Source organism: Anneissia japonica, unplaced genomic scaffold, assembly GCF_011630105.1.
Source record: "Anneissia japonica isolate Jap-2015-1 unplaced genomic scaffold, ASM1163010v1 scaffold287835_len3118868_cov185, whole genome shotgun sequence".
Lineage (NCBI taxonomy): Eukaryota > Metazoa > Echinodermata > Crinoidea > Comatulida > Comatulidae > Anneissia > Anneissia japonica.
In genome coordinates, this window is record NW_022737223.1 from 2,278,583 (window position 1) to 2,304,862 (window position 26,280).

Sequence of the window (26,280 nt, forward strand, 5' to 3'; positions counted from 1 at the left end):
CTAACACGCCAATCATCCCCCCAATGAAAAATATTTTTCTACGCCACTGGCTCCAGAATGTCCAATGAAGAATTATATCTCCTAAAACAAGGAACACCTTTGAGTAGTATAATTAACAAAGACGCATGAGATGGCTTGGCATGTCAATGTGCTTTACATTAGAAATAAGTATCGGGAAATAAGCAAAATATAAATTAAAAAGATATTTTAGTAATTGTTGTAGTTGTCAGCAGTTCGAGATCCCCGGTGAACTCGACTTCCTAACTAACTACGTGGTTAAATCTGATTGCCTGAAGCTTGTTTTAGATTCACACTGACGCGAGTTTGCAATGTATTGGACATTTTAAAGTTACTTATTTTATCTGTTTGTGATTTGGATAATTATGCTGTCTTTTCTCCTGTAAAGTGGTGTACGGTCAAAATTCCTCTTTGCTACTCCACTGTGCAGGGAAGAGATTAAGATCGATTAAATTAAATAGGTTCTAAAAACAAAATAAATTGCAAAGTATTACCATTTTGCGTGTTTGTTGAATGCCATATCGTAGTTACAAATGTGCTTGCGACCGGCATGTCAGAAAAGAATTGCAATATTAAATTATCTTTTATGTTTGCAGCCTTTGTTGGATAGGCCTATTATTTTGTAGTATTACAAACAGAGAAACTAATCCTGATTTTATTACAAAACAGACTACTTTGTTGAAGAAAGTTGATTATAAACAGAGAAACTAATCATGAGTATATTACAATACACATTTGACATAGAAACTGTTCAATAATGAAGATCACTTCGATACGAGTCTGGCATACTGAATTTCTTCTTAGGTAGATGCCCCATATTTAAACTGTAGATAAGCCAAGCAAAACAGGGCCCATCAATGAACCTTTCCAGAGTATCAATCAATCTTAACAACTGACCAATTAGGTCCAGGAATACGCGCGTTTCTAACAAGCACACAATTTAACCCACAAACGCACTGTAGGTCGTTTTGCGCGAGTATAGCAACCTCAATTGAATTCGCTGGACACCGTGATGTGATGAGTTATTCGTATAATGATGATGGACAAAATGGGCAGAGTTTAGTATTGGAAAGGGCCATTGTGCCTCAATGTTATTTTTAAGAATTAACAGACGCTTTACTGTATATTTCGAAACAAAATTTAATGACAAAAAGGATCGACGTTTCGGCAGCATATGGGCTGTGTACTAGTCAAAAACAATCGGAATTACTGGGGCGTCACTACAACCCTTCGAATCGAATCGAAGAATGAACACGAGGTAGAATGTATGACAATATATGTACCAAGCAAGCATTTATTAATCAAATAACACAAAAGAAAATTAAAACAAATACTGCAGTTTATTTATGAATATAAAATAAATTCTAAATAAATAATGAATACATTTATTTCTGGATGTCTATACCTTCACATCTTTTGGAAGTCGATACAGCATGAGCATGGCGTATAAACTATTTTATACCTCCATGGTATGAGGAAGATTATTCACTTAAGACATATATTAATTTTATAAAACCAACTTTAAAATAATTTACAATACAATACAATACAATAATTTCTACTGATACAGATTGCACCTTTTTTATCGTTCTAGGGCGGATCCAGGGCGTGCTCGAGTTTTTAGTAAAGAAATTATACAGATGTTAGTAAGTAGCCATGGCAGCTGTTATTTGTTAATTTATGAAAATACATTTCAATTTAATATACATTACTGACTTGATTTACATTATACATAAGGCTCTGAAAGATGGGAAGGTAACAAGAAAGAAGAGGGTTCAGAAAATATAACAAAAACTGGGAGGAGACGCTCTCTCCCAATTCTTCCTCGACGTCTGGAACGTCGTTTCAACTTCTCTTATCTACACTGTGGAGTCGCTTTATATTTTCTAAACACTTAATCCTGCAAATGTCTGGATCACCCTAGCAGTTTGTTGGATTTCACTGTTTTGTAGATTCATTAGACACCAGCGACTGACTAGGTACAAAGTACTTTTGTGATGTCTTAAGCATAAGTAAAATCGGTTGATGAGTTTGATCATAGATGTCAATAGGACTTGGAAATGGGTTCATATATAAAGTTTTCATCGGCAAGTCGATTCTATTTGTAAAGTTGTATAAGCCATCTGGTTGTGCTTTACGAAGACAGGAATTAATTGGTGGAAGACGAAGATCTGAAAAGAAATAAAAAAGCAATGACACTAAATAAGATTAAAAGTATTTTTATTAATTTAAATATTAAATCTATAATTGTGATGTTCATAGAGCTGTACATATAAGAACTAGGGTACCCCATAACCAACTATAAAATATACAATTTATCTATTTATCCATATTGCAATACTTTGACAATAATATGTCATAATCAGTAAACAATGGAAAATCTATCCAGAGGTCCCAAGTCTACCGCTACTTGCGGTATTCTACTGCTTTTAGCGATGATCTACCACACTACCGTAAGCCTACGTTTTTCTACCGCATGAAAAAAAATCTTCCTGTAAATTTTTGAAAATTGAAATACTTCATTTTGAAGATTAGCTCAAGCCTAGGCCTACTAGGAAAAAACATGGCTCATAATGTTAATTTAATTAATTAAGTTTATTCCAATCCCTACCATTTTTTTACAGATGCCAGAAAAGAAGTGTAAATTGATGTAATTAATGATATTGATGTAGGCCTCTAAGTGTAAATAAATGAATAATGTGTAATATTAGACTAGGCCTACTTGTCCCACCATGACAAAAGGAAACAACTGATGTTTGCATTGCTTTGAGTAATTAAGGAATACAGAGCATGTTGATTTTGTCCCCTGCTTCCTTTTCTGGTGGTTTTTACTGTATTTTTAGTCTCTTACTTCCCTTTTGTGTTGCTAATTACTTGTTAATTAGTGGGATTGAACATACTCAAATATATCAATATGTTCCAAATTATTAGTTCTTTGATAGTGGCTAAAAAAACTCGTTTTTGAAAAATTGTCAATTACTTCCTTTTGTCATGGTGGGGCAGCTGTACAGAGTAGTGGATTCCAGAATTTATGTAAATTCATGGTATTAATTTACATTGTGTAAATAAACATGAAAGCAAGAGCTAGCAATTAAACTATTTTCTGATCATTGAATGTCAAGTATTTGATATTATGAGTAGTTATTGGCTGCAACTCGACGCACATTGTATCTGCAGGCGGCCAAAGGTTCCCGTCAAAATCTCCTGCGAATGGAGTTCTTTAACTTGGGACCCCTGTCTATCTGAATATTTCTTCAAACACTCCTTTGAAGTCTTAAGTTCTGTCTCTGACAACAAACTGCTGTATGATAATATATAGTCATGATGTGCCTATATATGGTCGTGATGTCATCATGACCATATTTAGGCATATCACACGTTTTTGTCAAATACAATTTGATAGTCTGAGCAGGGCTTTCGAACCTTCATTTGTACAATAAAGCATTTTAAAAATTGGTTTTCGTCCAGAGCTCTGGCATAAAATATTTTAAAGTTCATTTATTTGTACATTATAAAAATATTTTCAGAGCAGTGCTGAACAAAGATGGAAAACAAACAGCACAGAAACAGCATTATGAACTTACCAACAGTTAGTGCTGTTTCTCTCTTTGGCCGGCATTTGCTTGTATGTGTTTCACCAAGTCGCACTAAGCTTGGTTTGCTGAAGAAATAAAGATGGAACCACATGAAACATGTTCCACATTTCCAGATGTAATAAAGATGTACTGATCAAATATTCAGTGTATATATTATTGAATATTCATATGTGATTAATACATTAATGAATATTAATATTTGATTAATATATTAATGAAATTATATTTGATTAATATATTAATGAATATTCATATTTAATGAATAAATAATTGAGTATTCATATTTGATTAATATGTTAATGGGTATGTTAGTCACTCATCTGCATAATCAAAATAATATTACTCAAGATTTTATTTTTGAAATATAATTTAGTATAGAATAATTTTTGTGTGTAGAATCCTTGAAAAGTGGTAAAAAAAATTAAGAAATCACAGCAAATATACATTTCATCTATAAATTGATTCACTCTACTTGTATATCATAATCAATATATACATAATACACTGTAAGTAATAATATCACTTTTTTTATTTTAAACTAAAAAATTTCACAACATTTCCATGTTAATGTGTTATCACCACAACAATCTGAAACTGAAAACAGTCTTGTAATCAAAAACCCTGAAACAGAGAAGCATCACAGCAAGAAAATGGTGGGAATGAGCATTCCAACCTGTCTCCATCGTAGAACATGGTAGGCCGGTTCACACGTTCCCTCTGCTGTCTAAATGTTAGCATTATCAAAAGAAAAAACCATTTATTATAATTATTTGGAATTTTGAAAAAAATAAATAATTGCTTTACACCATGGAGGTTACACCCACAACCTGACATTCATCTAAAGAAATAAATATAATTATTATTTAAAATGTTCTGCACCACAGAAATAAAAGAGACGATTACTAAAACGTTTTACTTATACCGCGTTGGGATATTATCTTAATGTATTATATTTTATATATAAACAAACAATAACAGTGCTCAAATAGGAACATGTGATGTTATAATTGTCTCAAGCATAGCCCTTCAACGAAAAGTTCCTTTTATTATTTTTTGTAAACTTATGTATAGACTTTAAAAAAGTGTCTCTAGCGTGATTCGAGCCAGCAACCTCTCACTATCAAGGCGAGTATCACAACTTTCGACTAGAATTCCTGATACATGCAGATCTGACCCCAGACACCATCTCTCATACAACAGACAGAAAGGCTCACACATGGAGCTAGTGATATAAATGTATATATTGTATTACTATACATACGCATGCCATCTTAGGCCTATTATCACGGAAGTAGATAAAATCAGAATAAATATAATTCAAAAAAAAAAAAAAAAAAAAAACCACCTTGGTTTATTTAAAAAATAAATATCATTAATAATAATTGCCACTTCAAATTTACCTTTTTCTCATGTTCCTGATTTGCAGATACGAAACAATAAAAATCAGTTTAAAAATGATAACATATATTTCTGTCTATTTTAAAAACAAATATGAATTTTACATAAAAAAACAGATAAAAGTTTCACAGTAAAGTGGAGAGCATATTCCAGAGACATTTATGCTTGTAGAGTTATACGTAGGTATGAACTTCCAACACAGGAAGCCTGAGTGGTTATCAGTCATATTTACGAAGAAACATAGGGTGCATTTCTCTAAAAAACTTGTGACCTTCCCCCCACTCAAATAAAACTTTATTGTAAAATATCAACTGGCCTTTGGGTTCAACCGGAAGGGTTACCCTATATAAATAAAGTTGAAATTAAAAAATTAAAATCACCTCGTATCATTGTTTTTTGCCAGCTCTCACTTAATCCTAAAGCCCCCATTACCACATCTTAACTTTTGAACTCCTTCAGCACCAGCCTCATGTTAATACACTTATATCATCATTGGCATATACACCACATGTGGCCTTTACAGTTCTTTCCGAAGTTAAATATATGCTTTATAATAATTACCAAGTACTCTACCAAACTGTAACCCACTCTAAAAACCAATCAAAGAAACAGTGACCAAGGGGCTCGATCAGAAGTTGATGGTACAGTAAAACTTGCCTAAGTCGACTTCGCTTATCTCGAATAATTTCTAAGTCAATTTTATTTTACATGCCTTATTGCTTTGTTTTCCATTAATTAAAGATCCGTAAGTCAAATTTTATCCAAGTCAAGCAATTTTGGTTTTGACTTGATATAGTATTAACACTTCATACCGATATAATGCAAAATAATTGGTTCCATTGTGTACTAAATAATAGTTGAGATATCCACCATAAAACAAAGTTTGTAAAATGTTACTTAATATACTACCTCTCAAGCTTTACTTTAGTTTTCTTCGATTGACGCTGTCTAAAATACAAGAAATAAAATACACAATTAAATAACAACCTAAGTTCTTGTTGACTTTACTCCATAAATACAAAAAACGAATAGATTACATGGATATGTTCCCCCAACTATTGCTGAGTTTTTCAGACACTGTAGGTAAGTGGATTTGACAATTTGACCTTTGAACTAGTTTCATGAATAATCATAGCCATAATACAGTACGTTTAGCTGGATATATTATTTTAAGTAAATTTACGAACAGTAATCATAAAAAGCCAATATTTATACAAGTATTGATGCTGTATTTACACTACTATACAGTACTCTACTCTGTTGAGGATAATTCATTTCAGTTTTGATTCAATTCCATAAATTCTTGTTTGCTTTCATATTGTAAAAAAATTAATGCACCTTTATAATAAAATTGATACATAAGAAAATACAAATACCTTTGGAGCTCCTCAAACAAGTCCCTGTTTTGCATAAGATAAACAATTCAAAATGACATTATAGCAACATTTTAAGTCAACTTTATGAATAAGACATACTGTACTAGTGAAAACAAAACTTTTGTATAAACAAACACTATATTTATTTATTCAAAATCAGATCCGTTACATTCATGACTATTTAACAAATATATTCTTTTTTAGCTCCAATGAGGAGCTCTATAAACACTCAGCTGATTGATTAATAGATCTTTTTTGTATTGGGCAGCCTTTGGGGTCAATATATTCTAATGCCTCTAGAAACACTTGGCTGATTGATTAATAGATCATTTTTGTATTGGGCAGCCTTTGGGGTCAATATATTCTAATGCCTCTAGAAACACTCGGCTGATTGATTAATAGATCATTTTTGTATTGGGCAGCCTTTGGGGTCAATATATTCTAATGCCTCTATAAACACTCGGCTGATTGATTAATAGATCATTTTTGTATTGGGCAGCCTTTGGGGTCAATATATCTAATGCCTCTAGAAACACTCGGCTGATTGATTAATAGATCTTTTTTGTATTGGGCAGCCTTTGGGGTCAATATATTCTAATGCCTCTAGAAACACTCGGCTGATTGATTAATAGATCATTTTTGTATTGGGCAGCCTTTGGGGTCAATATATTCTAATGCCTCTAGAAACACTCAGCTGATTGATTAATAGATCATTTTTGTATTGGGCAGCCTTTGGGGTCAATATATTCTAATACCTCTAGAAACACTCGGCTGATTGATTAATAGATCTTTTTTGTATTGGGCAGCCTTTGGGGTCAATATATTCTAATGCCTCTAGAAACACTCAGCTGATTGATTAATAGATCTTTTTTGTATTGGGCAGCTTTTGGGGTCAATATATTCTAATGCCTCTAGAAACACTCAGCTGATTGATTAATAGATCTTTTTTGTATTGGGCAGCCTTTGGGGTCAATATATTCTAATGCCTCTAGAAACACTCAGCTGATTGATTAATAGATCTTTTTTGTATTGGGCAGCCTTTGGGGTCAATATATTCTAATGCCTCTAGAAACACTCGGCTGATTGATTAATAGATCTTTTTTGTATTGTGCAGCCTTTGGGGCCAATATATTCTAATGCCTCTAGAAACACTCGGCTGATTGATTAATAGATCTTTTTTGTATGGACGGCCGTTGGGGCCAATATAATCTACTTCCTCTATTATACTGCCCTCATCGGAGCTTTCGAGATTACGAGAACTTGTTTTATAAAGGCAAATTTCAGAAGCAAAAAAATCTATCAAGTGATAATTTTTTTTTAAAAGCTAAAGCTTATTTAAATGAAATAATTTAAAAATGAGCTGAAAAAAATGAATGCGAACAACTCTCCACTGCAATCATTGGTTTTAATCTATCAAATTTACCTGGATGTCTTTTGCTCAGCGGAGGGCGTTCTGATTGCAACAAAAAAATAAGAATTAAATTTTTAAACCTCAGAATTTATTAACTAAATAATTTTAACTGCAGAGCAAAGTTTGCAAAAGTGAAACAAATTATTGGTACCTATTGGTAATAAAAATGATGGTGTGTTATATCAATAACACTAATTTATAATGTAATATATGATGCAATAATAATATCATATGTTAATATCAAATGCAATGATTATGATGATAATGATGATGATGATGATGATGATGATGATGATGATGATGATGATGATGATGATGATGGTGATGCCATAGATGATGATGCCAATGATGATAATGATGATGATGATAATATTGATGATGATAATGATAATGGTGATGCCAATGATGATGATTATACTGATAATGATAATGATGATGACTGTTACCTTCCAATTTGAACACCTCCTAAGTTTTCAAAGTTCTCTCTGCTTGTCCAAAAATAAAATCATAAAATTGTTAATGATTTTGAAAACACTAAGCTCAAGCTATTAGTAAGCATTGAGTTCAACCTTATGCAAGGTTTCAGATTAAATCAATTCCAAAGGATTCCTGATCTTTACATTTCTATAGTCTTTCAATGCTGAATTTCAAAGAATTTAAATGTTCTACTATGTTTTATTCAAATGACAAATAATTATTTTTCAATGCTTCTTTTCCATTCTTCAACAATTGAATTACATATATAATTTTATTTTTTTCATGTGGCATTATATAAATACTACTTAAACAATTCATTACTTTTCCTATCCTGGATAAGATATTTAAAAATTCCATTGCAATTTTCAGGTTTTCCATGACCATGGAAGCAACTTATTACATTAAAAACACTAAGTATATCATTTATAGGTCAGTATAATCTGCATGGTATATATCATGCCCTACACATTTTAGTAAGTCGTTGTAAAAAAGCAAATTCATTTTTGAACTGTGCATGCCAATTGGAATACACCTATGTTGTATGCATTGAATGTATGTTTGTTTATGTCAACCGAACTTGTTGCAAGCATGCACAGTACTAACTACGAATTGGCTTATCTATACAATTTAATCCAAATGAATTATTTTCTAAATATGCGTGGTATAAACTAGTCAATTGTAAAATCAAATTACAAACTTTATAGAGGTATCATGCTGTGACTACAATAGACTTCTCTTTTCTAACTCCTCTCATCCTCCATTCTTTTCTATCTCTCTCTTTATTTTTTTTGATGGGAGAGAGGGGAGGGGTCTAGCCCCATGCTGCCCCCTAACCCTGTATCAATAAGTATTCATGAAATAGATTGTTAATTTTCATACCTTTCTTCTATATTGACAGCTGATGAGTCAAAATCCTCCCTTAATAAATAACAGCAAAATAACAATTTTATGGGGAAATACAAAATCAAAAATTATATACCGTAACTAGTTAAAACAAAATAACTAAGAATGATTAAAATAGTGCACACAGCAATGTCAAATTCAGAAACCTTGAATATTCAATGAAATAATTAACTTTCAGACATCAAACCAATAGAATGTAATGCATATAAAAATTAATATATCTTGATCACTAAAATGGATTTGAAATTAATAAAATTCCAAACGAAAACAATGAACTAAGCTAAAAAATACAGTACATATTGTTATGAAAGGTGCAATTATAGTCACATTCTGAGGACACTATAGAAAATAGAAGCCATTTGTTCTTGAACAAATTGTATTAACCCAGGACTGAAGACAATTTTGTAAGGAAATAATGGCTCCTAAATCTTCCATTTTCTAGTGTCTGAAAAAATGTTATATCATATTAATTGTAACCTAATAGTTTACTTGAACATACAATCACTCTACTCCAAGCATGTGCTAAAACCTTCGGAAAAATTGATTGAATAGAAATTACAAAGTTAATCTATTAATGTATAAAAAAGAAACTGCAATAAATCAATTACAAGTGCTTTGTTGCTTTGAAAATGGTTGCTATGCTACCAAAGTGTTATAGATATAATAAACTTTGCACTCTGTTGCAAATAAAAAGTGTTATATGTGAATTTGTGGCAAGAGACTGAACAAACCATTTTTTAAAGGTGGCACACTTTTCACTGAGCCTAACTTGAGCAACTCCAAAGGGGTGCTGTGGGTGCAATTACAATTATTTGTGTGTGTGTCCGATCCACCCCCAGTTACTAATGCACAAACTAGTATCCATATAACTCTATATATGCAAATTGAAAAGTATTTATTAGTTCTTGTTGGTGGATTTACCTCTGCTGAGTCAAAGACAACCCTGATCCACTGATGCCAATAATTATTTTAAAACAAATCAACAAATAAATATTAATTGAAATTTCATTTTATTTATAACAACTATAAATGACGATTCTGAAAACAAAAAACAAACATGATGGACACATTAAAAATATTCTTACATGATGAAACACATGTTTCTGTGGACAAAGTACAGTTTATTAATTATGAAAATTGTATTACCTTTTAATAACACCGATTTTAAAAAAATCTAATCAAAATTGTTATATTATGTAAACATAACACACACAAAGAATATCCTAAGTAAGGAATTAAAATAAATCAAGTTGGTCATAAATTGACTAGTACATTTGAGATAGGCCATTGTGACCTGTAGAGGTCATGTGCAGCTAAGGACTTTTAACTGTACTAGGATAGGAAGCTTGCACTGTTTGTGATGTGCCTGATGTCCTGTGAGTGTGTAACAAACAGTGTGCAAAAAAGGAGCATGAATCAACTATAAATTTTTAAAACCCAATTATCCAGTCCTTTGTAATAATCCGTATATATTTACTACCTAAATAAAATGAAAATATGTTGCTCGCAAAATGCTAATATTTGATTATTTTAAGACTTGAGTTAACACAAGATAGACATGACTTATCCCATCACTTCTGAGCATGTGCAAAACTTGCCTAAACACACCAATGATCCCAGTCAGGCATGCAGTGCGAGATCAGTGAGCTTCCTATCCTGGTACACATTATAACTCCTTGGTTTCAGACACGAAAGAGTAATACATTCTCCAAGAAAGAAAATACATACTAGATTTCAGAATGATAGCATGCATGTACTTTTCTTGGAGTATCTATTATTCTTTTTTCGGAATCTTTTTTAAATTTTAATTGTACTTACCTTCGTATCTTGGGCAGTACGAGTATCGTGTTCTTATTTCCGTCAGTCTTTTGAGCAGCTTGCGCAGCGTACTGCTGTTGCCTCAACTGTTCTAAATGCTTCTCAAGTTCCATCTCCACAAAGTAGTTGACAACCTCAATCGGTTCAATGCTGTTGATGGCTGTATCACCAGGAGCCATGTCAAATGTCACTACAATTTTAAAATACAGTATTACACGATTATATATGCACTCTATAATACAGCAGAACCCCTATTAAGGGAACACCTTCAGGACTGAAGAAAGTGTCCCTTTAATAGGGGTATCCCCTGAATAGGGTTGGCCGTAGTTTTACTGTAAAGGTACATTCCCCTCACTTCATATTTATTCGTTTATTTAGATACAAAATACATATAAGATAAATGCAAAGGATAACCTTTTGTTTATACATTAGCAATGTTGAACACTAGATTCATGTTGCCAAGGCCTGCTCTTCGAAGTTCGAAGTCCAAAGTCCAAATGCAGTCATCAGTGTTTGCCATGGGTTAAAAAAGAAGCACTGCTGCGCCACAGCTCTGCATGTTCGAAGCAGAGCAAATTAAGTATGTATTGAAGTTGTTTTCTTACCTGTCAATGGTCTGGCAGCCTCATCAGGACTTTCACCTGGGCTGTAGCTACCTTTCATTCCCAAGTCCAACGAATGAGGTGATGAACCATCAGCCTAACCATAGAATAGGAAACAAAATGTTTATGACATTAAATTATTATTATTTATTAAAGAAAGTTTTTAATGGGGGAAGCATGGAGTAGGGGACAAAACATGGGGGGGGGGGGGGCAGATCCCACCCCTAGATATGCCAATGTTCATGGCAAGGGAGCCATCGGATTGATAGGCAACTATGTACAATGTGCAACCAGTGAGGCTGTCAGTCAGTCTGAGAACTATCTAGATACTTACATCAGTTCTGGGTGAAGGGTAAAACTCAGTTCTGGGTGAAGGGTAAAACTCCTCCCTGTCCAAGAACTATCAAGTGACAGCTTCAGACTCAAAAAAACCATTCATCATTTCGACTAAAAGCCCAAAACCTACAGATCAATGTATACCGTACTTCTCAAATACTGTATTTCCCCAAAACCTATAGATCCATATGTATATACTTCACAAATACTGTGGTAACATTTCTAATATATTTAACACAAAAGAAAATTGAAACTAAGTACCTTCTCCCCCTTCTTGAGGATGCTCTTGGTCGGCGAGTCTGAGGGCGTTGGCCGGCTGCCACTACTGCCACCAGAGGTTCGTCCTCCTGGACGCCTTTGTATCTTACCTGATACTTTTCCTTTCTTGAGGTTCTCCAGTGTTTTTTTCAAATGATTCTGTGAAAGTTGAAAATATAAAGAAACTTGCTAGTAGTGTATTAAAAAAAATACTGTTGTTACATAGATAAAAACATAAAAACAACCTTCTCCGCTCTCTGAGGAGTTCTAATTATATTCCAAATCATTCACTTCTCGGCTGAGTGAAGAGAGGTGAACATAGATGAAGTGTCTAACCCAAGGGCACAAGCAATGTGACAAGCATTAGTCTAAAGCTTTGTCTTCACTATCAAATTTCATCAAAAAAGCGTCACATAAAATGTAATGGAACATAAGAGTTGAACACATTCAACTATTTTTGATACAATTTGATAATATGTGATATGACGTCATCGTACCAATATATGGGCACATCATTTTTTTTTTCACATAAAATTTGATAGTGTAGACAAAGCTTAAAACCTTCAACCTCTCAGTTGAAAGCCCATTGCCCAATGCCTTCAGCTGGGCACGAACTGTGCCTGACGGTCATTGGTCGACACGATTCTATGAAGAATACAACACTATGATGCGCAACTGCCACCGATAATCAGCAGATGGCTTCGCGTCATCTAGCGCACAGAAAGAGCTGATTTGGATTCGTTGTCTGTCGTACAATGCAGAGTGGCCAGCCTTTAACGTTGTGCCCATGTGTCCACAATACATCCAATGCAGAAAATTAATATGAAAGCATCTTACCTTGAACAAGGTAGTCCACTTATCCACCCACAGCTTGCACATAGCTGTGAGGTCTTTCTTACGATTTTCCTCCTCCAAGTTCCAAACATCCCAGCTGTCAAGTTCTCGGAAGAAATAATTGTGTGTGTCTTGCAGACCAATCAAGATAAGCATATCATGAACAAGTTCTCTATTGAAATCAAATTTTAATATCCTTATTAGTATACCTGCCAACTTTGTTGGTGTATGATGCACGAGACAAAAAAATAAATAAAATTTTGTATATAGCACCCTCTATGTAATAATCAAGGAAAAGAGCGCCCTCTACTGTATCTACACATCCATATTACAGTACTTACTATGTACCGTAGATGTTTTACACTAAAACAATCAGGTAAAAGTTTGTGTACATAAATAATATTAATAATACCATAATAATAATAATTCTGCAATGACTTATAATGACATATGTATGTGGTTTTTTAATTCCAATTTAATGTTTCATAATCTTGTTTAATTTGGTTGTTTGTGTGTGATTTTTGGATTCTGTGGTGTAAATTTGTGTTTGTCCTGTAATTTTCAGACTATTTTTTATACTTTGACGACTATTTGTACATTTTATCTCAATTCAGCTTTGTGCTGCGATGATATTTTGATTTTGATTTTCTGAAATAAAGATACCTTGATATATATATAATAATATTGGAGATCGAGTGAGTAGCTCGATGGATAAGATGCTTGCCTTGCAATCCCAGAATCATGGGTAGAAAACCAGTCACAGCAGGTTTTTCATAATACTCACAACACAACGACTCCACAGGGAGTAATGTAATTGACAAGTTATTTGCTTTTGGATACAAAAGAAAAAAATTGCATTAAAAAAATGAAATTAGTAATGGGGTCATACCTGACTTCTCTATCACCATCCAGGAACTGCACCATTGCCTCAATGAGGAAGTCCTTCTCATAGATACACATAGCAGACAACAGTTTCAGGGAATTCATAATAAACATCTGCCAACACAATAAACACATCTCTGTTATAGTCATACAATTAGCCACAAGGATATATAACATTTTAGTCTTAAGGCTGACACACACTGCGTCAATGCATTCCATTAAATGAAATGTGACAGGGTGATTCTTGAATAACTACTTTAATACTGTTATAAAAAGAAAATTGTGGATTAAATCTCTAAAATGGCATAAAACGTTGATAAATTATAGGTGTAACTTTGCTCCATCCTGACTTTAAAGTGTACTGAATACTCAATACGTTTTGAAAACACGTTCTCGGGTGGTACTCAAACCCACGATCCTCAGATCATTAGCCTGGCATCATATACCTCTAGACCACCGAGCTGGCACCTATCAAGTGTTTTCAGAATGTACTGAGTATTCAGTACATTTTCACGTCAGGTTGGGCAAAATTACACCTATACGCAAATCCAGTTATTGTTTATTCCATCACGACAATAACAATTACCATTAACATTGTTAAAGCTATGAAAGCCAGTTATTTTTAGGTTTTTCTTTTTTCACACTTCAGACTGCCCTACATGAGGCCAACTTTTCTCAAGTGTACAAACAGATCTAAATCCCTGTACAGACTTAAATTTTTTGACAAAAAAATGTTGTATGCCCATATATAGTCATGATGTGCCCATATATTATTAGTCATGATGTGCCTATATATAGTCATGATGTCATCATGACCATATTAGGCATGTCATATGTTTTAGTCATGATTACATTAGACTTACCTTTTGCTCTTCATCTGTGCATGATGGTCCATTACCCTTGTTTAACGTGCTTATTATGGTTTCATATACTGCTCTTGAATTTGACAGTTGCTCTTGCTGGTTCAGAAGACTGATTGCTTCCGTTATTCGGTTCTTCATCCCATAATCAGCAATCTTAACCAACTTCAAAAGCATTGTCACGAAATTCACGATGGTCCATGGTTTCGGAAAAGACTAGAAATTACATATTCTCTCATTGCATATGTATAATTACATGGAAAATATATTTATCTACATTGTTTACAGTATTATTTTTTTGTTGATAATTAACAGACACTTAAATAATATAATTTTTTACTTTTTAATTTTTAAAACATAGTATACATTAGTTTGATGTCAATACTGTACTTTGAGGGAGTGAAGTTTTGTTATACCCATGATTTGCCTAGTGATTTGTCATCATTATGCTCACATATGGGTATGATAAATATTATCATGCACATATATGGGCATAACACAAAAATCGAAGCTTAAAGCCCTGTCCCGACTATCAAATTACATTTGACAATAACATGTGACATACCTTAATACAGTATGATATTGATGTGCCTATATATGGTCACAGGATGTCTGAACAGGGCATTAGGAGAAAGTAGCTTCATAAATTTGTTCACATGGATTATGCATAACCAGTACACAGTAAAACACAGCTGACATTGATACTTACATTAACATTGGCATTAGGAAAGTATTGCTCAAACCACTCAGATCCTTTAAACTGGGTGATAAAACTAGGCAGCGGTGTCGGTGGTCTTGGTGGCGACGGTGTTGGTAGAGGTGGGGGTGAAGGTGTCCTCGGCTTCGGTGGTACAAGTTTCTCAATCTTTTTTAAAGGCTTGATTTCTCTAGGCTTGGTGGGTGTTTTTGGAGACTCTGCGATAGGCTGCGGGCTCGGAGCTACAGGTGGTGTTGGTGGTGGAGTGTATTCTAACTCCTCATCTAGATCTTTAGGTGTAGTGCTCTTTGTAATGTCAAAATCAAACTGATCTAAGAAACTGGAGCGAGTCGTTGATTTTTCAGGTTCCTCATCTGGAGTCACTGGTTCCTCTTTTGGTGTCTTTAAGCAATTATTTAAAAAAACAATATTCTGATTATTACTATGATATACCTCGACTCACTATCCAATTGAAAATAAAATACCCTGAAACTATGTTGCCTAGAAATTAATATTCCCTGAAATATAATCTTGAGATTTTATGAACCACCATGGTCAGATGACCCATAGGTAGTAACTATCATATTCCATAAATGAATGTAAATTGTCCCCTGCTGCCTATATGATCATATGATCAATAGATTACAGAATGATCACATTTAAAAGCAATGAGTTGTGATCACATGATGTGAGGATTCATACATTTTCTACTATTGTCAAACGACCTATATATTATGATTTATTTTTTTCTTCTCCTGTAAATCTATAAAATAGTCAATCTATATATGATTTAAGTGTGAGATGGTGCACCAGCATTGAGAAGTATATAAAGGGTTACTATATTTTTACCTGTACAATGGTTGGCTCGGGTACAGGCTTGGCATGATGAAGCAGCAAAAAAAAAATTTAAAAGCAACACAAATAAAATGCATTATGCAATGAACTGATAGTAAATTAACACAAGCAAAAACAGCACTTGTGCGGCACACAGCAATCAATAAAAGGTACAATGGACATATCCGCTAAGAACCACCTTTCGGACACTTTAGCTAAGGTCCCACATGTATGTGCAGCATGTATTTGTGTGTGTGTGTGTGTGCAGCAAGCGCACATATACCTGGTCATTCCTAAAATTTGGAAGCGTTGGATACCAAATGAAATGTATTTTTATCTTTGTGTTTATTTATTATTTGTGAAATAATACACTTATAATTCAAGCCTATTGAAAAACAGAAAATTTTATTGTAGTAGTAATGCAAAGGATCTACAGTACGTGCAAAATATTTTGTCCAGGTACTAACTTAAACTTCTGTGCAGAGAAAACCAATGCAAATTATATATAAATAATTAATTTATACTAGATGTGTATAAGAGACAGATATATATATATATATTATAATTATTCAGATAAATTGTAACCACTCCTGCCATTAAAACAATGCATGCAAACAATTTTTTTAAATCCATGCAATTAATTTGTTAATGCTCATGAAAACAATTTGTAACTATTCATCTACACAATTTGTTAGAATTCATGCAACAATAATGTAAAAATTCTGGCAAAGTAATTTCTGTAAAAAAAATGTAATAATTCGCAAGCGAATGGCCGAGCGGTGTACACAATTTAGCTCATGTGGACTTTAAAAAACTTTAAAAGATGAATGGGTGGGGGGGGGTGGGTTACCCTGGTGTACTGGCCCATACAGCCCTCATTGTGGACATAGCTGGTACCGGTTTACCAGGTTGCTCAGACATGTAGAGACACTTAGGGGAGAAGGAAGTTGCTGTATGAGCTCACCTCGCTATATGAATTCAACTACATTACATTAATTTATTCAAAAACTTGTAACAATTTTTAAAAATTCATCCCAAGAATATGCAAAGGGGTCATCCACAATTTTCAACATTTTCAAAAGAGCACAAAACATATTCTTTTCTGTGATCCCCTCGCTCCACCTGAAAGAGTACACAAAAAATGTTGATCTTTAAGATCAACATTTCATCTTTTTCATAAAATAGTACTTATGCCTACACTTTTAACCCCTCCCCATACCCCAAAACGTATGTTTTGTATTCCTTTGAAAATGTTGGTAATTATGGATGGCCCCAAACAATTTGTAACATTCCATGTAAATAAACAGTTTGTAACAATTCATGCAAATAAAAATTTAACAATTTATGACATATTGATATCACCTCCTCTGCACTTTCATCTCCAGACTGCAATAGTAGAAAATGCAAAAAAAATAAACAATATGTATGTGTTGTTACTTATAATATACACAGGATCAGCTTAGCTATGTGAGCTGTCGTGACAAAATGAGTCTTGTTGTATGCCAGGTCAATTTGAAATTCAAAGAAATATATCTGATGTGATATTTTGACAAATATTAGGTTTCAACATTTCTGATACGTATAATAATGTATAATTTCACAGTAACTACTGTTCTGAGTTGATTTACATTAGTTAAAAGTGTTTTTGAGCCACATTTTGAAAAGTTCTTTATCAGAATTGATAGGAAAACCAACACGAAAATTTATCAGTTGTTTATCTTTAATGCCAATTTTCTCTAAAGTAATTTTCAGACTTCTAAATGTGAAAAAGATTTTACTGACGGTTAAACTCAAACTATGAACCTAATTCAAAGACCAAAATAAAGCTTACATCATAACACACTTTTTTTCATTTTTTGTACAACAATCATTTTGTCACGACAGCTCACATAGATCTCATATTGGGATATTTAAAGTAAAGCAATTGAAAGTCTTGTATTCATAACTACCAGGCTACAGCTCCACTGACCTATATATACAAAGGTTCAATATCATGCTTACCCGCTTTTTGCCTGCTATTTCAGCAAGTTGTTCATCAGTCAATGCAGGAGGCTTGTACCTATCCTCAGCGGCCTTCTGTGTCACCTCCGGAGGCCACAAAAGTCGAACCAATACAGAATTTGGAATGAATCCCATTGGATGTATCGGATATGGAGTCTCCCTCTTCGCTGGAGACTCAGAGCCGTCATCGTTTGATTCAGGTACAACAGGTTTGCATACGGAATGGTGTGGGAAAAACCCTGCTGGCTCAAATTCTAGTATAAAAAGGAAGGCATAAAAACAAACTATCATGTTATGTGTAGATGATAAAGGTATTTAGTTTTGTTACAATTAAGTTAGGAAAACATAGTCAAATTAAACATCAAAATATTTAAAAAGGGGAAAAAGATTTTGTAAATTAGCTGTTACATATTTACATATAATAAATATAAATAGATTATAGATACAAATACAAGTTTCGTTTTTTAGGATCCAGCAATATTGGAGGCTGAAATGTGCCTGTTCATTAAATGTTTTAATGTAACATTTAATTAAAACAATTACTGTAGACAAAAGACACACACAGACAATAAAACACCAGGAAAAGAGAAGCAATTGTTGCGGCTACCTGAATCCCACTTGGGTTCTGGCTGAGCACGTTTCTTAATCGGTTCCGGGGTGAAGTCATCTTCTTCAGATATCTTCTCTACATGTTTTTCATTGTGTATCATTTGCCAGTAGCGATGAAATGCCCTTTCCTTAGTTCCAGGTGGGGGTGCTGGCTTCCTCTTGCTAGACAGTTCACCATCACGTATTTTCTTTAATTCTATTTCTCTTGCAGCAAGCACAGAGTACGCCTTGAGAGGAAAAAGATTTTTTTTAAATATAGTATAAATAAATATATAAATCAATCATTTATAAAGCGTTATTTCAACAGTCGTTCCTTGTACAATGTTTACATGTAACTTTTGTGTACTGTGTAGTGTTTTCCTTCATTTGTTTAGTTTGTTGACTGATTCTGACACCTTTTCTCATGATTACTTTCTCTCTATCATCACTCTTATTTATTTTATCCTTAAACCTTGATTACATTACCTTTTTACTCTAAGGTGGCCTGTTATGTATGTTTAAAAACTGAGAGTATTTTTAAGTTAATGCAAAAACATTACTGGGCTATTTCTATAAATCTGTATTACAGTACAGTTCACCATGTCTAATTTAAAACCACCTTTGGAACCTGAAAATATGGGGTGGCCTCGGTGTTCGGTCTCCACATAGAGGATTAGCTTTGTGTCAATAGATGGAAGATTGTTATTCTGTTCTTTGAAAAAGTGGTCTCAAATTAGAGGTTCTCGCAATTAACATCTCGACAAGATTTGATTGACAGATAAACCGTCTAATCAGCGAGCGTCATTTAGTCATGTAATCAAAAACTTTTCTCCGACATTTTAATTTTCTTAGACAGCTGGTTTAAATGCGAAACATACGTGAACCTAGGCCTAGATGTCTGTGCTTGGTTATAGACACCCAGAACGAGCAGTGCGCATCAGTGACTTGGCCTTTGCCGACCAGGTTGACTGAATGTGGCTTTTCCCCCTTCCTTTGGGAGCGAAATACAGAGGCTTTTACAACAATTTCCCCGCCATGTTCCATGAAATAGATTAACACTATGAATATATGATTCATTTGCATACCGCCTGCCCTGAATTCTCTTTCTTAAAGAAGGTTGATAGCGAAGAAAATGTTCGCCAACTCGGCAAGTCTAGCCGCCATTGTCTAAGGTTTTTTCGTGACTTTGTGGGCGGGGCTTCGCGTCCTTGTCGACATGTCAATTAGAGGGTTCTTGAATTGGAGGGTGCACTGTATTACCAAATTTATATTCATAATCATAATCATATTAAACAAATTCAATGCTGTGTATATAAAATATCGAAAAAACATAAAAAGAGTAAAGCGCATAAAAACACATTTGTAAACATTTTAAATCTGTTGATAATTTAGCTTATCTTACCTTTTCCTTTTCTTCTTTCTCTTTAACTATTTCTTCACTTTCTTCTTCGGTCAGTTTGTCAACAAAACTTTCAAATCTAAATGCGAATTTAACCATGCACTTGTTACATGCTTTGCATTTGCATCTTATTGAACTATTGGTATGAGTTATTATACCACTAATTACAGGGTGATTTGGTTATAAGTTGACTGTCTACCATACACAGTTGCATTTTATTGAACTAATTGTACGAGTCATCCAACCACTAAGTACAGGCTGGTTTGGTTAGAACTTGACTGCCTACCATACAGTTGCATTTTATTGAACTATTGGTACAAGTCGTCCAACCAATAATTACAGGTTGGTTTGGTTAGAAGTTGACTCGATACCATACACAATGTAAGTGGCTCACCTGAATAAAGATGAATGTGCAGATTTTAGTCTCTTTTTGTCCGTAGGGTTAAGTGTTTGTACCACAGCCTCATCATAGGGAATTACTGGTTCTGTTGGTATTGCAGGGAATGCCATAGATACCATTTTAAACAGGTAATTCCTTGGAAGGTCTGAAATTAAAAAAATAAATAAATAAATAAAATTTTATTTCCTCATTATATTTAAAATGAAATTTTAAGTTGTATGTGATCTATACTTACATAAAATACTTTATTCCTAAAAAAAATTGGAAAGGATTCACAGACAAGAATGTACTGAATATAAAAATATAATGGTATGCTTGCATTAAACCAGTATTGTTTTGCCAGTATTTAAGTTGTCAATTTTACACACTCTTACACAGCCCTGGATGTTTATTTACATTTTTATTGTATAAACCTCTGTAAACTTACATGCGCTATGATCCATACGGTGCAGGTGCTTGCCAATTCCTATCATTAAGTCTGCACGCTCACTGAAGAAGTTTATGCTTAATGGTTCAGCATTTAATCGCACAATTCTATTGGAAAAAAGAAAGATCAAAGTCGTGTTGCCTAACTTTTGGGACACTGTCGTGTCCAAAAAGTGTTTTCCAAAAACCAGGGGGATCCTTTGGGACCAAAAAAGTACCCTTACTAGAAGTGTTCCATCACAAGGGGTTGGCGTAATATTAAAAGATATACTTTCTCTTGATTTGTGGCCAAAAATAGGGATGTCATAAAGGAGGACTTCTACTGTATTTTCTTTTAAATTTTACATCTAACAGCTCTTCTTACAGTCCTCTCCTCTACTTTCTCCCTCTCCTTCTTACTTACAACTTTTCTCTCTTTTCTTTTTATATTTTCTCCTTCTTCTTCCTTCCCTGTTTTTTTTTCCTTCACCTCATTTATCCTTTCATATTTTCCCAATTCCATTTCTAATTGGTTTTCCTTTTTTCACCTCTCTTTCGATTTCCTCTCTCTATCTTTGTTTCTATCTTTTCTCCTCCCTTTTCAATCTTCTTTCCCTGTTTTCTTCTCCCTTTTCTGTACCGTCTTTCTTTCCTACCCCTCTGTTCCTTCTCCTTTTTCTAAAATAATATATTATATATGGATGATTTCATGACTTTCAGTTCACAAACAGTAGCTTAGTACATCTTTACCTGATGAGTCTATTTCGTTCATCCCAGATTCTGATGGTGGTGTCCAAGCTGGAAGATGCAAACAGCTTCATTCTCGGACAGCAGCAGATGCCAGTAATTGCATCAATATGATCATCATCAGGACTATGATCAAAACGGCCTAGTAAAACAGAGTAATTACTAGGTAATGTTGACTTGGCTTGGCTTTGCTTGGCTAGCCTAGCCTAGGCTAGGCCGAACCGAACTTGGCTAGCCTAGCCTAAGTCTCTATGATCAAAACGGCCTAGTAAAACAGAGTAATTACTAGGTAATGTTGCTGATCAGGTATTCAGTAACTACCACATCAAGTTATGACATTATGCCCACATCATTACCATCACAATTACACCATCATGCTTTTGTATTAAGTGCATATAGACAAATGCACTGTATACAGCCATTGACCACTGAACAAATATTATACAGTCTGGCCATCATATTATATCAGCATTAAACTAATATTATTATCTTCATGCCAAAATCATTACCATCACAAGTAAAGCAACATAGTACCATCATGCCCACATCATTAACATCATGAATGTAATGTAACATCAACATTGCCTTCTCACCTTCACCATTGCCATAGTCACATCAGTATCATCATCATCCTCATCCCCATCATGATGTTTATAATCATCATCACCATATTCTTCATCATTATTATTATATCTTTATCATTATCATTAGCAACATCATCATCATCATCACATTCATCATCACCATTAACATCATTATCATCATAACATCATCACCATCACTATCACCATCTTCTTTGAAATATATTTTTGTGAATGCTTTCGTCGTGTAGAAGTACATACTTTTAAAGACTCTGAGTAGTGGCTAAACCAGGTAAATCAAGTGGTCTTACTTTTATTATTAAGGTTGTAGTGGACAATGCTGAAGGTAGCCGAGGAATTGTCCTGAAATGCAACGCACAACGTCGACTTCATGACTGTCATATGGTGTGGCAGGTGTGAACAGTAGAAAGACATCAATGGTGCTAAGGCCTCCTCAGCAAATGGAAAAACTCTCCACACCTTAATCACATTGTCTATAAAAGCAACAGTATTTGTGAGGTCAAGTGACAAAATTAGTCTTTCTGTATGCCAGTCCAATTTGATATTCAAAAAAATATATCTGAAGTGATATTTTGACGTAAATTTGGTTTCAATGTTGTTAAGTTGAATATATATCATATATTTTACAATTTAGCAAATATTCTGACATAAGTAGGTAAGTTAACAGTGTTTTGAGGCAAATTTTGCAAAACTCTTTTTCAGAATTGATTGGAAAACCAACACAAATTTTTCAGTTGTTTATCGTTTGATGCAATTTTTCTCTAAAATATGTTTTCAGATATCTGAATTTGAAAATTATCTTACTCTAGTTGTACTCAACTTAGGAACCTGATTCAAAGACCAAAATTAAGCTTATATAGTCATCTATCTCATTTTTCTTCTTTTTTTTTTTGTCATGAAGATTGTTATTAAACTTTAAAGGCAAATATTGAAAATTTGGATTTATTCAGTGTGAACACCATGGATAACCCAAGAAAGCAGTGGTGTATCTAGGGGTGGTAGTGATTAGGCATTACATCGGGAGACAATTCCCTACTCTTTTCGAAAGAGTGTTGTACTGCGTCCATTAACATGTACATGAGCCATGTTCCACACAGGACCAATGGCGTAAACGACTCATCCAAAATATGATGCACTTTTTTACATACACTTCAGCCCTCTAGCTGAAATTTATGTACATACAACATAATGACAATGGAAACCCATTTAACATTGTAGAAGGTATAAATGAGTGCCTTACCTAGGCCAGCTGAAATGAGTTGGTCATTTTCAGGATTTGCAACAAGGCCAAGCACCCCACCAGAACCATGAGCCTGTTAAAGAAAACAAGATCAAAACAAAAGTTATAAAAAAATACAGGAGAAATATTTAGAAAATATTACTATATAATTACAGCACATATCTACTTAAGGGTTGCACACATTATCGGACCATTCAATTGTGTGAAACAGAGGTTTGAAGAAGACATACATCGATCTTAAATCGGACTTTCATCGACTCCCAATCCAGAACAGCTATGTAGCCATCCTTTCTTCCACCTATAAGAAGTGTCTGGTCAACAGACTTCAACTGGTTCGTTGGCGATGCCATGTTGGATGCAGTCAGTGTCTTCAATATTCCTTTCCACGTATCCTCTCTCATCTTGGATTCTATTGCATACTCATACAGGCAAATACAGTTTAGAAATTCGCCTTTCTTTTTTCCGTGTGGATTCCATACCGCTTGTATGGTGCATGGATTAGTTGAGGTATCTGTCTTGATCACAGCGCCATTAGTAAGGTTCACAAACATTGTGCCTACAAAAAGTAATTCAACGTAATGATAATCAACAAAGAGATATAATACAAAAAAAATAATTGAAAATTCAGTACTAAAAGTGGGTTGCATGGCTTGGTGTTTACAATTCCAGGGTCTGTAACTTTGAAGATTTATTTTTTTATGACTAAAGCCAGGCAGTCACTGCAGCCAAAAGTCGCCTGCGATGCGATTCAATTAAGAACACAATGCCACGAAGCGCGTGTAATGGATTGTTTTTAATGGTGTTCTGTTCAGTCACCGACAATCTGCCTTAGTATTGTGATGACTTCACAATATCACCATATAATAATAGGCACATCATGACTAAATATGGGCATACAACAGTTTTTTTTGTGTAAAAGAAAATTTGATAATGTGAAGAGAGCTAAGAAATACCATTAGCTGCTGCAAGGACAGCATCTGATATGCCGTTCTGCTTGGCTGCTATGAAGGATGTGATGACATCACCACTTCCGGGCGTAACGATCCTGACAGTTGAATCTCGACAAATACAGACCACCTTTCTTGCTACCTATAAAGCCAAAAATAAAAGATATTGAAATACAGGTCTCCCTCCAATTCAGGACCATTTTTGGGACCATGGTTTCCGTGGTCTTTAGCAGCTTTGGTCCCTAATTAGAATAATAAAAATAAAAGACATTTGTTAATTTGGGACCACAGAAAAGTGGTCTTTAATTAGAGGTAGTCTTTAATTGGAGGGGTCTATTATTAAAGGGAGACCTATATTGAATATTATTGAGGATGATGTACCTACGAAAATGATATAAATATATAATGTTGATAATTTATAATAAAGTTGATAATTTATAATAATGATGATGATGATGATTGACAATGAAAATGATTGTAAGATGATGATAATAGTGTTGTTGTAACAATTATGGTGAAGGTAGAAAAGATAATACAAAATACCTGTGGCTGAGAAGTAACTTTTATGCGGTCAACCTTACTCCTTCAAAAAATTAAAAAAAACATAGTTATGTTGTACACAAAACAATACAAATAATAACAAGTAGTTATAGTTACAGTAATATAATCAATATCAATAAAGATAGCAATAAAGATAACGGAGGCAGCTGTGCTCCAGACGATATTAGTAAATTTTAATAATTTACCCAGTTGTTGTGTACAAAGTATGTAAATGCCTTAGTTTCCACAAATCCACAGTCTGTTCTGAGTATGAGTAAAGACAATCATTTTTCAATATGCTGCCCAAGCCTACAACAGGCTCATCTGTTTTGATCCTGCAAATAGGGTTATAAATATCAAAAACATGGTAGTACAAAAAACAACTCTGACATGAAATAAAATATATTTTTACAGTATTATATAAATTAAAAAATTATATTTTAAAAATATTGTTTTAATCGCGATTTATATAGTGCCTTTTACAATCTGAAGAATATTCAAGGGGCTGGCATCATATTTCCCTGGTCACTGGATACTGAGATGACCAACTTCAGCACATATTTTGTGTCCACCATGGAAATTTCCCTGCTCCATGGGGAGTATCCCTAGTCATGCTGCTTTACACACACGCAGGGGTTTAGCCAGAAAAATGAAATAGGCCATCCAAAATATGCTTTAGTATAATGCAAAGAATATAATTCAAGGAATATAAAGAATTTGCTAAAGGTAGACCAGGCCCAAATACGCTAGGCCAAGCCGTTCAAGCCGTCACGGTAAAATTGGCCGTCCTAAATAATTGTTGGCCGTCCAAAAGATGGCCTAGGCTCATGCACGCATGACATACGTTCGGTAATATAATAATATGTTAGACTTATATAGTGCTTAACGGCAACAATACCTCTAAGCGCTTCACATTATTACCCCCGTCATTGGATTAAATGCTTATGGAACACAAACGCAAGCTCCCTGGGGGAGTATTTATTAACGTTGCAGCAGCTACATCAGCGCATTTCGGCATTTAACCCTACCATGCACTCATTTATACTCCTTGATGGAGCGAGGCATTGCAGAGTCCAAGGACACAAGTGAAATAAACAGCGAGGGATTGAAA

The 26,280-nt window shown here is 34.1% G+C and overlaps 1 protein-coding gene across 6 annotated transcripts in view; it reads right to left on the reverse strand.

The window, feature by feature from the left end:
• Positions 1–1,286: 1,286 nt before the first annotated feature.
• LOC117117121 (WD repeat-containing protein 97-like) overlaps positions 1,287–26,280 on the reverse strand; it is a 31,207-nt gene continuing 6,213 nt past the window's right edge. For 3 of the 6 annotated variants that reach the window (XM_033261323.1, XM_033261324.1, XM_033261325.1), the window contains exons 7-35: positions 25,376–25,504; positions 25,173–25,212; positions 24,636–24,771; positions 23,913–24,238; positions 23,683–23,755; positions 22,733–22,915; positions 21,844–21,982; positions 21,116–21,222; positions 20,683–20,833; positions 20,292–20,367; positions 18,909–19,137; positions 18,302–18,555; positions 15,479–15,868; positions 14,773–14,985; positions 13,917–14,023; positions 13,031–13,199; positions 12,197–12,352; positions 11,603–11,696; positions 10,998–11,187; positions 10,101–10,130; positions 9,156–9,194; positions 8,246–8,287; positions 7,812–7,841; positions 6,389–6,412; positions 5,922–5,960; positions 5,015–5,029; positions 4,288–4,338; positions 3,603–3,679; positions 1,287–2,189 (exon numbers count right to left, since the gene is read on the reverse strand). In XM_033261323.1, the coding sequence (XP_033117214.1) occupies positions 1,957–2,189; positions 3,603–3,679; positions 4,288–4,338; positions 5,015–5,029; positions 5,922–5,960; positions 6,389–6,412; positions 7,812–7,841; positions 8,246–8,287; positions 9,156–9,194; positions 10,101–10,130; positions 10,998–11,187; positions 11,603–11,696; positions 12,197–12,352; positions 13,031–13,199; positions 13,917–14,023; positions 14,773–14,985; positions 15,479–15,868; positions 18,302–18,555; positions 18,909–19,137; positions 20,292–20,367; positions 20,683–20,833; positions 21,116–21,222; positions 21,844–21,982; positions 22,733–22,915; positions 23,683–23,755; positions 23,913–24,238; positions 24,636–24,771; positions 25,173–25,212; positions 25,376–25,504 (3,742 nt within the window). In that variant the 3' untranslated portion in view covers positions 1,287–1,956. The remainder of the gene's footprint in view (positions 2,190–3,602; positions 3,680–4,287; positions 4,339–5,014; positions 5,030–5,921; positions 5,961–6,388; positions 6,413–7,811; positions 7,842–8,245; positions 8,288–9,155; positions 9,195–10,100; positions 10,131–10,997; positions 11,188–11,602; positions 11,697–12,196; positions 12,353–13,030; positions 13,200–13,916; positions 14,024–14,772; positions 14,986–15,478; positions 15,869–18,301; positions 18,556–18,908; positions 19,138–20,291; positions 20,368–20,682; positions 20,834–21,115; positions 21,223–21,843; positions 21,983–22,732; positions 22,916–23,682; positions 23,756–23,912; positions 24,239–24,635; positions 24,772–25,172; positions 25,213–25,375; positions 25,505–26,280) is intronic. The other 3 variants (XM_033261326.1, XM_033261327.1, XM_033261328.1) reach the window with 3 other exon arrangements.